Source organism: Hetaerina americana, unplaced genomic scaffold (genome assembly GCF_022747635.1).
Source record: "Hetaerina americana unplaced genomic scaffold, ioHetAmer1.1.p SCAF_3, whole genome shotgun sequence".
Lineage (NCBI taxonomy): Eukaryota > Metazoa > Arthropoda > Insecta > Odonata > Calopterygidae > Hetaerina > Hetaerina americana.
In genome coordinates this window covers 102,897,476-102,911,425 of record NW_027286874.1, presented here as the reverse complement: position 1 = coordinate 102,911,425, position 13,950 = coordinate 102,897,476, and the positions used below count along the sequence as shown (strand labels likewise).

General features: G+C 42.1%; 1 protein-coding gene across 1 annotated transcript; it reads right to left on the bottom strand.

Moving 5' to 3' along the window:
* Positions 1-4,952: 4,952 nt before the first annotated feature.
* On the bottom strand, positions 4,953-6,129 carry LOC139690485 (dopaminechrome tautomerase-like). Its single transcript, XM_071587941.1, has one exon. It carries the CDS (start codon positions 6,127-6,129, stop codon positions 4,987-4,989), a length of 1,143 nt encoding a protein of 380 aa, XP_071444042.1. The 3' UTR covers positions 4,953-4,986.
* Positions 6,130-13,950: the final 7,821 nt, after the last annotated feature.

Sequence of the window (13,950 nt, the reverse complement as noted above, 5' to 3'; positions counted from 1 at the left end):
CAACGTCAACCATCCCTGCGGCATCCTTTGGATTTGTGAGGGTACTCACGGGTATTCTTCACTCAGACGGCCTCCCCCAGGACATGAGACTTCAGAATGTAATATTTTTGTCACGTATATCCAGGCGTTGTTGTGGCATAAATCCAATGAAGTAAGTATAATTTATATTCCACTTGTCATTGTTAATATAATGTGAGACGTCATCAGTGTGGGTTATCAATCCGATGTTTAGGTTGGCAGCATTCCAAGCAAACCAGTTGCCTACTTCTCGTTTCATTTATTCATAGTTACTTGCTCTGATAATCTCCATCGTCTGCTTCTCGTAATTCTTCTCAAATCGCCCTCTGAAATCCCTCCTCTCAATATTTCCCTGCTCCGTTATGGAACATGAGAAAATGTCGTCCTTCATATGCATGCATGTATTGGCTTCCATCTTTTTCTTGTGTCTACCATATTTTATTATCTTCGCCCACTTTTCGAAGTACCTCTTTATCCACCAATTCCATTTTATTTTCATCATCCATCAGTACCACCTCATTTTCAATGCCTTCAATTTTTCCTTTACTGTTTCTATTAAACCTACTCCACACCTCACAGCCGTAGCAAGGTGAAATTCGTTTATTCATTTGAATAGGTCGCTTCCGTGTACCCAGACTGTTACTATTTGCCGTCCGTATTAGTTTATGCTTATAGGAGGCCTTCTTCGCCACCCCTATTCTGCTTGCTAAAAGGTCTGCCACAAAATTATTGTGACTTAAATTTTCCCGGATAGACAGACGCACGGGCGGCGTTTTTTCTAGCTGAGTTCGAAGGAAGGGAGTCTCAGGAACGACTGGAGGCCGGTGAAAGTTGACTCCCAGCCTATGCGGAGTGTGGACCGTTCGTTTGCCAAACCTCTATAACTTGACCTCGCTACACTCCGCCATGAATCGGCTATTAGGACAGCGCTACGCCATCAAATTTTCCGTGAAACTAGGCAAAACCGAAAATGAGATTCATGACATGCTCAAGGACGCTTATGGTGATAACGCCATGGGTAGGTCGGGTGTTTTTGATTCGCAAAAGTTGTTTCGGGATGGCAGAGAAGATGTTGAAGAAGCCAAACGTTCAGAACACCCTTCGACCTTCAAAAGTGGCGAAAATCTTGCAACAGTGAGAGAAGGTTTTGTTGGACAGGGTTTAAGTATTCGTATGGCTTCTGATGAACTTGACATCCCTAATAGTGATGTGCATCAACTTGTGACCGAAAACATGAGCATGAGAAAGGTGTATTCCAGCATTCCAGGCCCCGCCTTCCAGAAGGCGTGCGAGGGGTGGAATACCCGCTGGCAGCGGTGTGTGGGCGCCCAAGGGTGCTACTTCGAAGACTTCTGAGTAAATGTATCAATTCTGAAAATAAATTTGTTTAAATCGCCTTAGTCCTACTACTTTTGGGACAGACATCGTATATCCATTTCGCGTCTTCCGTAGCTGTTGTTCTTGTTGTTCGAGTGGGCAAATATTTCCACTTGTTACAAGATGTCTGTACATTATCTTCCTTCCTGCAAGCCTATAAGGTCTTATTTTTAATTCTCACCCACTTTGTCGTTATCCCCTTCTCCATATAGGCTATAATACCCGCTATATCTCTCTTTTATCAAATTATCGAAAATCACAGCATTTTTTATCCTTCTCTGTGTAGTTGTTCCTCACGTACCAATTTGTTAATTATTCTTCCACTGTCCATTCTTCGGTATGTCAGTTTTGTTAAATTCTTAGAGTTCTTTAAGTGTTTCATTTCACTAATTGTTTTAAATTTTTATGACTGGTTGCTCTTTTATTCTTAGTTATACGGACAATTAGTATTACGAACATTCTTCCTTTTTTCTATTAGTGTATCTAATACGATTTATTAATATATTTTCCCTTCCTCAGTACTTGAGTTAGTCTTCTCAGTTTCGAATTATCATTCGTGATCCGTTAATTCATTTTTTACAGGTTTTTTCGCCATCTAGTTTCTTTCGTGGTTCCCGCGAGTATGCTCTTCATTGCTCGCCATCAATCTCTTCGATCTACCGGTCCTGCATCTTGTATTGCTCCGATCTTTCATTCATATCTCTAAAAATCGATGTAATGTCTTCTACATGAATCATTTTCCTCCGTACTTTCTGTCATCGGTTCTTCATTGTTTTTTTAGTTTTAATTTTAACTTGGTACTTCATTAATACTACGTACAACATGTTCAATGTCAATATATTCCCCCAATTAGCTTTTCCACTTCTTGGATTCTATCTAGATGTTTGCTTTGCGATAATGTAGTCTACAATACAACGCGTTTCCATTTACGTCAATTTCATTTCATGCAAGAATTACAAGTTTTCACCAAGTAATTACTTTCCAAGGCCCGAATTTTCCCAATACCAGTAAAAGGTAAGCATCCTTTCACGTTGTCATTACCTTTAGCCAGTCTCTTATCACTTAGCACTTTCAAAAATGTATTCTATATCAGATCATTTATTTTTTATTTTATTTTCATCTACTACATTCCAGTTGTGTATTTAGCTACGCTAACGTATTTTTTCGGGTACATTACACTTGCTACATTCTTAAAGTAGAAAATCCGATTAAATATTTCCTGTTCTTGTTTCATATATAATGGCTTTCACCGGTTTCCCTTGTAGGTTGCCATGCGATGCTGTCCACCCGGCCTCAAGCCATATGTACCATATGCGCCATAAATGTACCCGCGAGTCTTTTACTCTCTGCTCGCCTCCCAATTGAGTGCCTAGTGGTCCACCCTCCTCTACGCCCTAAGACGATTCCCTGTCTATCCTTAACCCCACACTGAGGGATTATGGGAGTGCCGCATCGTGTTCAGTCTTGAAAGTCGAAGAGAAATCGGACGGGAATCATTCCCTAAGGAAATATTTTATCCCAAGAGTCGTAAGGGAGTGATGAAAGTGGAAGAGATAGGGCGACGAATGAGAAGTTTATTAAATCATTTGAATTTGGTCCACTATTCATGGACAGCAATGAAAGAAATGTTCTACACCAGTATGGCTATACTGAGAGAACCGATTGTGGGAGGTAGGAGAGAGATGTGTGAGGAGAGAGATTTGTGAGGGAGTCGTGGACTGATAAAGCCATGGGTGATTGTGGTCGAAGAAAATTCCGAGACGAGGAATACTCACATATTTAGAAGTCTCACGTGACGAAGAGTATGTAGTAAAGAATGTATTCATGAATGTTGTGGAAGCGGAATAAATAAGCGAGGATGGGGCAGAGCGGAAGAGACTAGTAAGGGAGAGTTTCCTTCCGTAACTTAATACCAGGCTTTTCTTTTCATTGCCAGCGTCGAATAGTGTGGGCAAGAAGGATATGTTATTATAATAGATAATCTACCACAAAACACAGTCCAACATTCTACTCTGCAAAAAGCCCCTTTCCATCGCCGTCTACTGCCTTCCTCACTTCATTTCATCCAAGATCCCTATCCTATTCCTACCCCTTATTTGCTTTCCTAAAATTCTCCCTTCTATCACATTCTTCAACATCCCACTGCCGATCAATACGCCCATCATCCAGTTTTCCTGTCATCCAATTCCCTCTCCTCTCTCATCATACCCATCATTTCCTCGTTTGCTTTCCTTTCTGTCCACTTAACCTTCTCCATCCTTCTCCACACCTTCATTGTGAAAGTCTCCAATCTAAACATCGCAACCTACTTCAATGACAATATTATCTCGCCTTAAATAACTACGTTCCATCACTGAATAAATAAACTTAGTATTTATTCACACAAAAAACTTTGATATACTACTACTGATTTCGACGCATTAGCGATATCATCAGGTATCGCATGATCGCCTGAAAAAATACTAAGTTTATTCTGAACATTAATTATGAATTTTCGCAAAGTAGAGCCTCAAACTATCGAAATCGACTACGCTCCATACTAATATTTTGACCAGCCTTGTCTTAACATTCTTACTCAACGTCCCTGTCATCAATTCTCTCATTCTTTGTGAAAGCTTTTTTCCGTAGCGCTATTCTTCTCCTTACGTCCCAAATACTTTCATCACTTTGGCCAAAAAACTTCCGAGATACCCAAACTGTTCCACTTGACCTAGTTTTTGCCCTCCTATTTTAACATTTAACTTAGCACTTCTCTTACTGGAAAACCGCATAACCTTTGTTTTATTTATATTTATTCTCATCCCGTCTGTATCGCACTGAATTTCCAATTCATTCGGCAATGCTTGCAAACCCAAGGCTGACTGACAAACTATAGCTTGGTCATCAGCAAACCTAGCTGACTTTACGTATTCCCGGCTGACTTTCGAAGGATGTGTACGAATGAACATTAATTGCTTACTGTTCAGGTACGAGAACGCCATCAGTTAGTTCGATCTTCTTGAGGCATATGGGGTCGCTTATCAACTCGCCGCGCATTGATGCAAACTTCCTCGAAGTGTTCAAGGAACCAATTTAAAGTGAAGCATGGAGTTTAGTTATTTTTCTCAAAAATATCATCATCTCAATTCATGTTCCGTCATTTTTCATTTGACTGCGGAAGACATCATGCGGCTTTCAGTATTTTATGATTGAGTACGAGCAACAAGGACGTAGGGTTTGACCGGTGTAACTAAACCTTGCAAAATGAACTAGAACATCCCCTTTGGAAGCTAAAATGTAATCCAACGCGTTTAGGTGGCCAGGAACTATCCGCGATTGGCTTTGGGAATGAGGGAAAATAGATGAAATGTACAAATTTTTGTTCAGCGGTTGGTGCTTTAATATATGTCACATTGACACATTTACATAGCTCTTAGAGCACAGGTGATGGAAGACCGTGTGCGGGTCTTCTGTTGAGCTTTCGTAATAATAAATAACACACGTTCATTATAATATAATACAGGTTAGGAGGAGATTGGTCCCAGGACGAGCGTCCCGCCCGGCGACCTCCCCTCATTTTGGCTGGCAGACGCAGTTCTTGGTCAATCGCCTTCACTCGCAGCCCTTGAAGATGGGCTGCAGTTTGATGCTGGCGCCCACGCAACCAGTGGTGCCTTGGATGTAGTCGTGGAAGTTGGACTCGAGAGTCCACATGAGCCTCTTGTATCCAGGAGCGACGTGGGTGGACAGGCGGCACCCGTGACCCTTCTGAACCAGCTGGAAGTTGTCGGACTTGAAGCAGGTGTTCGTGTTCCACATGTAGATGTCGCCCTCTCCCTTGTACCGGAAGAATACGGCAGAGCCTCCGTCCGTTCCCAGGCAGACAATCTTGGCGGGCTTGTTACCGACGGTGATGAGTCGTCCATTGGGTGTTCCCCTCCTCAGGTACTCAGTACGGATGGAGAAGAGACGGGTGGAGGAGAGGTAGCTAAGGTAGAGGATGGTGGAGCCGCAGTTGCGACGCACAAGGGAAAGGTAGAGGACGTCCCTGGAGGTGCAACCGTCAGTCACAGCCTTGGGCAGCATCACTCTGAAGCCACGGTTGCGGTGTACGTCGTACACAATGACGGAGCGGGTTGCGGCGTCGCTGATGTACAGGTAGGTGAAGCCGTCCTGTGCAACGTCGGCCACGATGTACTGCAGCCGGCTGGCTGAGCACACTAGGCTGGAGAGGTCGATCACCTTGACCACCTTGCCGGTCTTGGTGCAGAAGCCGATGACCTTGGGTGGGCAGCGACGGATTGGCTGTTCAAGGGTGTTGACCACACCGACATCGAGGACCCAGAGGATTTCGTTGATGTCTATGTAGATGTCGACAACGTTCTGCAGGGCGTTGCAGTTGCCCTCCTCCTGGAGGCTCCAGCAGGGGAACGGGCAGAAGACTGGTGCGCATGCCTTAGTCTTGAGGTTGGCGCGTGCCAGGGTCACTGGAACACCCGGTCGGTAACGGGGCATCGCCACGTATACGTAGTCCTTGGCGAACTGCACTCTCGTGGAGATCACGTTCTTAGGGATGTATCGCCCGGAAGAGACGTAGATGTTCTTGGTGGAGAGGCAGGGCCACTCGAAGATGACACCGTGCCACGAGAAAGACAGATCCACGCGGGTCTTGTCGAGGGGTGCATCGGCACAGCCGCTGGCGGACGCCAAGGCCAGGGTAGCGGCCAGGGCCACTAGCACTCGCGTCAAAGCCATTCCTTACGATTTCTGGAAGAGTAAAGAGATAGAACGGTCAGTTGCTTTGTGAATACCAGAGGCGGCAGGTATCGGGCATCTCCTTCCTTTCGCTATTCCCGTCTCGATTAAGAGGATGTTTCTTTAAGCTACGACTCTGCAATCCCTTTTTGTATGGGTATTATCTAAACCACGGGCCTATTCGAGATAATGTCGGTTGAGAGAGAGAGAGAACACTGAATTTGATCGTTGACTTTCAGTAACATACTCGCGCCGATTGTCGCAAACGTAACTCCGGGGTTATTTTTAATTTCAGATTAATTATTAGCCTAAGTTGAAGTCTAGCCTCCATTTCCCTTTATGATCAATGATACAGTTGATCTCTCTTTTACGAGGCGACGACTTGTAGGCGGATCATGATTTCCAAAATGTCCAATCATGGTTTGGGGCATTGAATTTATGTCAATTCACCAAACCACATGTCATTCCTCTCTGGGTAATTTACTAGTCTATGTCCACTGCCCTGGCTTTGCAACACAGACCCAAAAATGGAAGACTTAATTTCCATTTTTCGTCATCCATCAGGATTTTATAATATTAGATCTTATTTTGGCATAAGAATAATAATAATTGATTGAAAGTAGACATGAATATGGTACAATACTTGAATACGAATATAGTAACCAATTCATTATTTTTTAAATGTAGTTTTGAGATGCAAAGGCCTTTCAAAATGGGCATTAAATATTTTCTGCGACTCTTTCTAATCAAACATTCTCATCTTTTCCGTTTGATCATGGTTTTATAACTTTATCTGTCTACGTAATTCGAATGCATAAGGCCAAGTGCATAGTTTTCCTCGTGTTCAGGTTAATACTGCCAATCTTTCTGTGATTTCTCTGTTGAGTATAAGCCAATTATGAGTGTAATTGAATGATAATTGAAAATTCGAAATTAATATTAATAACTAGCAACTAAGAGGTTGAAAAGAAACTGTTTACTCTATTTCATTTTACCACTGCGGTTTTTGGAATGAGTTGCAAATGGAATAGAGCGTTCTCGGAATCGAGCTCTCCGGCCCTTCTGCCCTTAGACCTACGAGAGGAAGTCGTAAATGGGGTGAGCGGGTGAGAGGACGAGTTGAAGTTGTGGGGGGATTTTTGGGTGACGCTAAGCGTCACACAGCAGAGCTGAAGCTCTAGGATACCATGGCGTCCAGAGGGAAGGACCCCCTTCTGTCTTACCTGTGTGATCCTCCTCTGGCTATCTCGCTCCTGTGCTCGACGCGTTTCGGTTGTGATGGACGCCGTGTCGGCGGCCATCGCCTTTATACTCCCCCCCGCACCTGGTCCTTGTTTGTTTGTCGCGGGGGACATCGCACGCACGTGGGTGGGGCCCGAAGATATCGAGGGCGCCCGCGAGCCCTCCGCTTACCAGGAATTCGCGACATAATTGTTATTGGGTCAAGGTCGGGCTGGCGGCGGACTCCTCGCCGTGCACTTTAGGCCATCTTTCTTCGTCTTCTTCCGAATGTTATGCCCTCCTTCCGATTCCTCTATGCGGACATTCCACCTGCAAAGCTTTAAGGCGGCTGCAAGAGTCGTCAGTGGCCAATGACCAATTCCAAGTCAGGGTGAAACTGGGCCAGTCTAATCGGGCAATGGCGTATCCACCATATGGCCTACCCTATTACCGACCAGGGGATGTCACATTTGACCCCACACCTATGTCAAGATAAGGCCGAGTGTATCCGCTAGTAGGGTGACCAATAGGGTACCCAAATCTAGTCCAGGATTAGGCTGGGCCTGTCCTGATGTAAATCGCCGCGGATGATTTTGCCATATTGCATTGCGAACTATGGTAGATGGCTAATGGCTAAAACAGATTGGATGCGATTGGGTTCGAATGTAGTGGCGTTCACTGATATGATGGAATTTTCCTGGTAAAATATATGATTGATATAATTAAATTCTTTTGCAAATATATGGGGGATTACTAGATTTGTTACGCCGCTGCGTCTTTATCAGCGTCTATTCATTGCACTTATGGGCTATAGTATTCAAGTGATAAATACTCGAAGCCCCTCGCAAATTGCATGCCCACTCCTGGGCAGAACGGCCCGCTCTGAGCCGTCACACTCTCTCCCCCACCTTGCCGGACAAAGTCTTTTCATCATGCATCCGTGGACATTCATTGGATATATTCTCCTAATCATCGACTGACTCTGCTGACGCTCGGACAATCATCGAGACCTATTTGCCCTTAAACCTCCATCTTTGTTGCCTAATAAGTCGCCACGATGGAGTGGCAGGGGTTAGGGTGGGCCTCCTTATGTCATCCTCCATGGTACACCCCCCGAATTGATTACTCTTGTTCAAAGTAAATTTGGTATTAATTTCTAAAATGAAGTGATTCCTCAAGGGCTTCGAATTAATATCTGCCCTTAAGGGCTTTTTGTTGCTAAAATTATCAGAAATTGTTAATCTTGGCCTGATGTTCTTTTCATGATAGCTGACCAATACGTGTTTCCCATAAACATTCTTCCTAATCCTACTTATTCATTTTCCAGTTTCATAGAAACGAAAATAAGAATAAATTGTGAGGATTTTGAAAAATAACATTTGTCAAGCAATGAATATGAAGTCATTGCTCAGTAAGTAATGTCCCGAGTGCATGTTACGCACCATCCTAATAAGACTAATTTAAGCAAAACTTAGCGAGAATAATCGATATAATTACCTTGGCTTCTTACCAAGTTACGCTTCCTGAGAAACGAGAAACGTCTCACCTATGGAAACGTGCGTGCGTCCTTCGATTTTCGAATGAATTTCAGGGATTCTCGCAGGCCCAAATTTAAATTTTATTCACCAACCTTTTGTTCCAAAATAAATCCGAAGATGCGTTGCCGAGAACCATCAGTTAATAAACAACGCACTCTCAATACAAGTCAGCCCTAGGAAAAAATGTAGAAACATGTGCAAATGTGGAGACTTTCCGGGTCTCTCACGTTTGGGTCACTATAATTATGCAATGCATTCACTCAATAATGGTCACAGCAACCTATTATAGAGCAAATAAAGCATGTCTTGGTATGAAATGGCCTTTTTTGCGAAATACTGGTAATACTTTCCTCATCGTGCGCTGTGGTTAGGATTTTATGGTTTTAAGAGTTCATTCACTTCCCTTTCTCTTCATTGAATTGAAGATAAAATCAAGCCGCAAATTGTGTGAAGTTTCCATCAGGCGCTGTATTTTATCCTCCAAACCACGACATGCGCTTGTGTCAGCGAGAGTTGACTAACCAGCATTAGAGTAATTAAAGACTTTTAAAATTAGATGTCATTTTAGTTTCGGGAAATACAAATCGCCATGCGTTAAGTTTCCTACTCCTGTGGTCACCACTTGCGTGACGGAAAAAGGATCCCTCGTGCATGTCTTTGTCTAGAGGCTCAATCCTCTGACTAATTTTTTTTATGCCAGTAAACGGCAAATGAGCGCATAACGCGGAAATAATAGAGGCTATATACAGGTCTATTCAACCCGGAAATCAACTCATCTTTTTGAGCTCATTGTTTGCATAACGAGGCATATTGTCCCTCCAGTTAGAGAAAGTTAACATTTAATACCCAAAATCAAATTTTCCTATTATTTACCTTCCTTTTTTCATTATGGCATTGCATTAATAATCTCCTAGGATAGGCAATAGCACCAATATCAGTCGCAATGGATTGCAGGAATACCGGAGCGTTGTCACCTTCAATATGAATCCCCGCGTTGTATATTTCTGTAGAAATGTATCGTAAATGATGAGTAAATACTGATGGCATATAGAGTTTACACTTCACTTCAGTCGTTTCTCCTGAATGTACTCAAATATTTGTCTTCGCTGAGAGAAAACCACGCAGGTCTAGTTATATTTTTTTCAATTAAGTTTCATTTGCTTTGAGGCAGCTTACTGCTCTGCAGTTGACCAATACTCTTCATATGGAGACCAACTGATGTTACCTCTCCTGGCTACTACCCGAAGGTTTTGACTGTCTAATATCCACCGTTTCGTCAACACTCGGCGATATGATTTTCCTCAACATATTGAGTAGTCCAAATTTGAGGGGTTTCCACTACTTTTCGTGTTCCAGTCTGCATTTTTAGCTGCAAGCTTTATAGCTTGTCGACATTACATAATGGTAATACACGTAAAATTCTCGGATCTTTCATCAATTTAAATACCTATTCCAGGGAGAACTGCTTCAATAAAGGGAAATGTACGGTCTCCGAGAACAAGCTAGCAACTTGATTTTTCTTGGGTGAAACTAAGCTTTTCAGAATTCCCAAATAATCAACCCAATGGTTTACTTTTATTGCGTTGAAGATTGTCAAATTCCCTACCTGTGTCTTTGGGGGCGGAGGCCATGAGTTGCATGCCCACGTGGCAGTAGAATTTCCCCTTCTTCTTTACAATTGTAATTTACACGTTATTGAATAGATTTTTACTACATTCGTAGGTGCATGTGTATGTTAGTTGATAGTGTATCTATTTGCAAGCGTGTAAGTTTAAAAGGTTTTCGCATAAATACCTGTTCGAGTAGATTTGCATACATTTGTTGGGTTTCCATGCGGTTCAATTTTTTTTACGGGTGGTGAGTGACCTAACATCCCCTGTCACCCGCCCCTGAGGCAGCTAGCGGGTAATTATGTAGATGTAGATGAAATCATTCCCTTCCTTGAAAAACCTTTATTTTCAATGCCTCGACTCACCTGAGCAGCCGGTTAGCGATATATTGTTTTGATTCAGTTCAAATGCTTCCTTATGTATTTGACTTTTTTGGTAATACCGTGCAGTTGACGCGTTGAAAAATCTTTTCGTGTGTTCATTTAACACAATTTAGGCTTGTGGTAGTATTTTCGATATTTTGTGAGAATACGCAAAATACGTAACCGCAATTTCTGTCGGTTTACAAACAAGCAAAATAACGTATGCCCGTTAAATATTCCTTAATCAGGTAGGGAGGAAAGGTCACAATAGCCAGAAAACCAGGTTTCACATCCTGTGTAACGTATTGCACGACTTTACTGCAGTTGCAATGAGCGAACTGGAATTCACGAGCATTAGGCAAAGAATACTTGGTATTAAACGGAGGAATTATGTCCCCGTAGTGAACGAATGGAAAGAATGTCACTATGAATCAGTTTGTATTATGATTTCACATTTTTTCATCAATTTAGGCAGATCATGCGTGTGTTTATGGCTATTTGTTGAATCGCGTAGTTTCAGGCGTGATATGTTGGATTCGAACGTGTTAATGGCCAAATGGTAGAACTTTTCCACCAGTTAAAATAAGTGAGCTAGTAGGAAAATGCTACTGCTTGGTCATTAATTGGCAATTCATTCTTATTTCTGCTTATAATTCATATTGCAATATATATTTAACATCGCCCATAATCTTCCTTAATTTCTCTTCTGCGTCGGACTCTAAAATCCTGCGACCTTTTTTCTGGTTATTAACTTTCTTCCTCCATTTCTGGCCGCTTCTATGGTTCACATAAGTCAGTCAGTCAAATTTTTTCATCCGCTCATCACGTAAACGGATTTCTTCCTATTTGTGTTCCTTTTTTATTTCTACTCTCTCTCAGTTGACCACTTCTCCCAGACCTGTCTCGTCTCTCGTCTCAATTAAAGGTGGCAATGAAAACAAATACTGACTGTTATTATTATTAAATAGGCACGCGTTAGAAGTGAATGACAGAGACATGAAATAAATATTGATGAACATATGACGTGGAAGATTTATGGCAGGGTGGCGACAAGTGGATGAGAGCGAGAGAAAGTATATCAGTAGATGCTGCCAAGCAGTTGGTTTCAAAAAGTGTAAAGAATGTAATGGTTGAACGAAATGCAGGAAAGAGTGAAGGAAACTGGAAAGTTCGAGGGATTGACCAGGGAAAACGAAGGAAATGATGCTTAGTACGTGAGAAAATAAGAAAAATATACCAACCATTACCTACTTATTTATAGAGATATCTTTCATAAAAAAATAAATGATTGATTATAAGTTGTACCACTGTCCCTGATGTGGGAAACCGACACTCGAGGTCATAATCTGTAACTTTAAACGACGCAAATAATTCATTTGATAAATAATCTTTCACTTACCTCCACGATAATGACCACGATAAAAATCGAATCAAGTTCTGAATAATTCTCGAGGGGATATCATTAACATTCTATCCAAGCAACTCTTACACACCTTTCAATCATTAGACTAATTTACTACTTTAGTACTTATTTAGTACTTCAAGTTTATCGTCTCGGATACTTTGTCTCATCGGAAGTAATGTTGAACAAGGTTTAAGTATTTCTCATTAACAAGAAACTATGATGACAATCAATTGAGTACCATGTCTAACGGACTTTCGCATTTCTTATTGAGCCAATTGATATTCTGATTCATTCATAATTCTCTGGGTATTAATCATCCTTTAGTGAAGATTTTCTTCTCCCCTCCCATAAAATAAACCGAGTTCTTGTTGGTAATTTTTTCAGTACTTCACTAACCAGTCAATTTTACATAAATAATTATTAGTTCACTTGGTATAAAATTCAAATGTGAATGATTCTCCTGCTACTACCTAGGCGAACTTACCTACTTATGATTGACATTTAGACATAGAAACAACACAATAATTTTAACCCCATTCCTTTCATGACTTTAGTCACTGTCTATATTTTATACCAACTGCCAGGAACTAAACACGTTGAACAACCGTCGTAAATTATCATCTCCGCTCTGCAGAAGTCTCTAGCCTAAAATGGGGTTTTATCTAGCGTGGACTTTGACAACAGTGAAATTTGACCTGCTATAATCCTGTCATGCAATATCCCTGGCATGTTTTTATCTTTGCTATGTGACCGTATTAGGGGTCCCGTTTCCACTTGGGACACTGATAAACCACTCTTGGTTCGTCACCAAATGTCCCAAGAGCCGGAGCACCAGAGTTCACAACGCCAATTACCAAGGCGGTACTCTAACCTGCGGCCCTTGAGATTGCAGGCGAGCACGCTTACTAACCTGATTATCACGGCCGGAATTAACCATAGAAAACTTCATCAGTTATTCAAATTAATAACTTTCTGAATTGGAATTGAAGTGAAGCACGACTTCAAGAAATCGTATGAGTATCATTTGTGAGGTCGAGGGCATATTTTCCAAGACCGCGGGAGATCGGTGCGTTTGTTCTGCGGGGGATCGAGAGGGGATATGGGGGCGTGGGAAAGGTCAAGTTGGCGTGCACCGCGGGGCGATTCAGTTTTCAGGATTCCCTTTCTCCTCGAGGGTAGAGTGTCCAATGGCAATTATCTCTCCCTCCCACTAACTCTTTTGTCGATAAAATCCACATAATGGCATGCATCTTATTTCCCGAATTGTAGGCATTATACTCGTATATATTCAGAGATTGAAATATCCCAATAGTTTTAACATTCAGCTTCCATCATCGGGCATGTGGCGTCTTATCAAAAAACGTAACTTATCGCACTTGGTATTACTGCGGCGTATGCTGTGCATGACATTTTTTGGTTTTGTACTTCGGATAGCTAAGTCGCTTCCGACATCTAGAATACTAACTTTGCATCAGGGCGTTGAGTGGCTCAAACCCTTGAGAATAATGCACTTTGAAAATGTCAGCAGCAAAACACCTGACCTTTCGGGAGGTCTCCCCATATGAATTACGTCACATATTGGCAATGAGCTAATATCGGGAAAATCTGTGCTAAATCCAAGCGCTGGACTCTGTAATTACGAACTGGGTACACTATGATGTTAAACGTACATTACTTCTCTAATA

Excerpts from the sequence above, each read along its gene's own strand:
- LOC139690485 (XM_071587941.1), bottom strand. The coding sequence starts at position 6,129 with ATGGCTTTGACGCGAGTGCTAGTGGCCCTGGCCGCTACCCTGGCCTTG.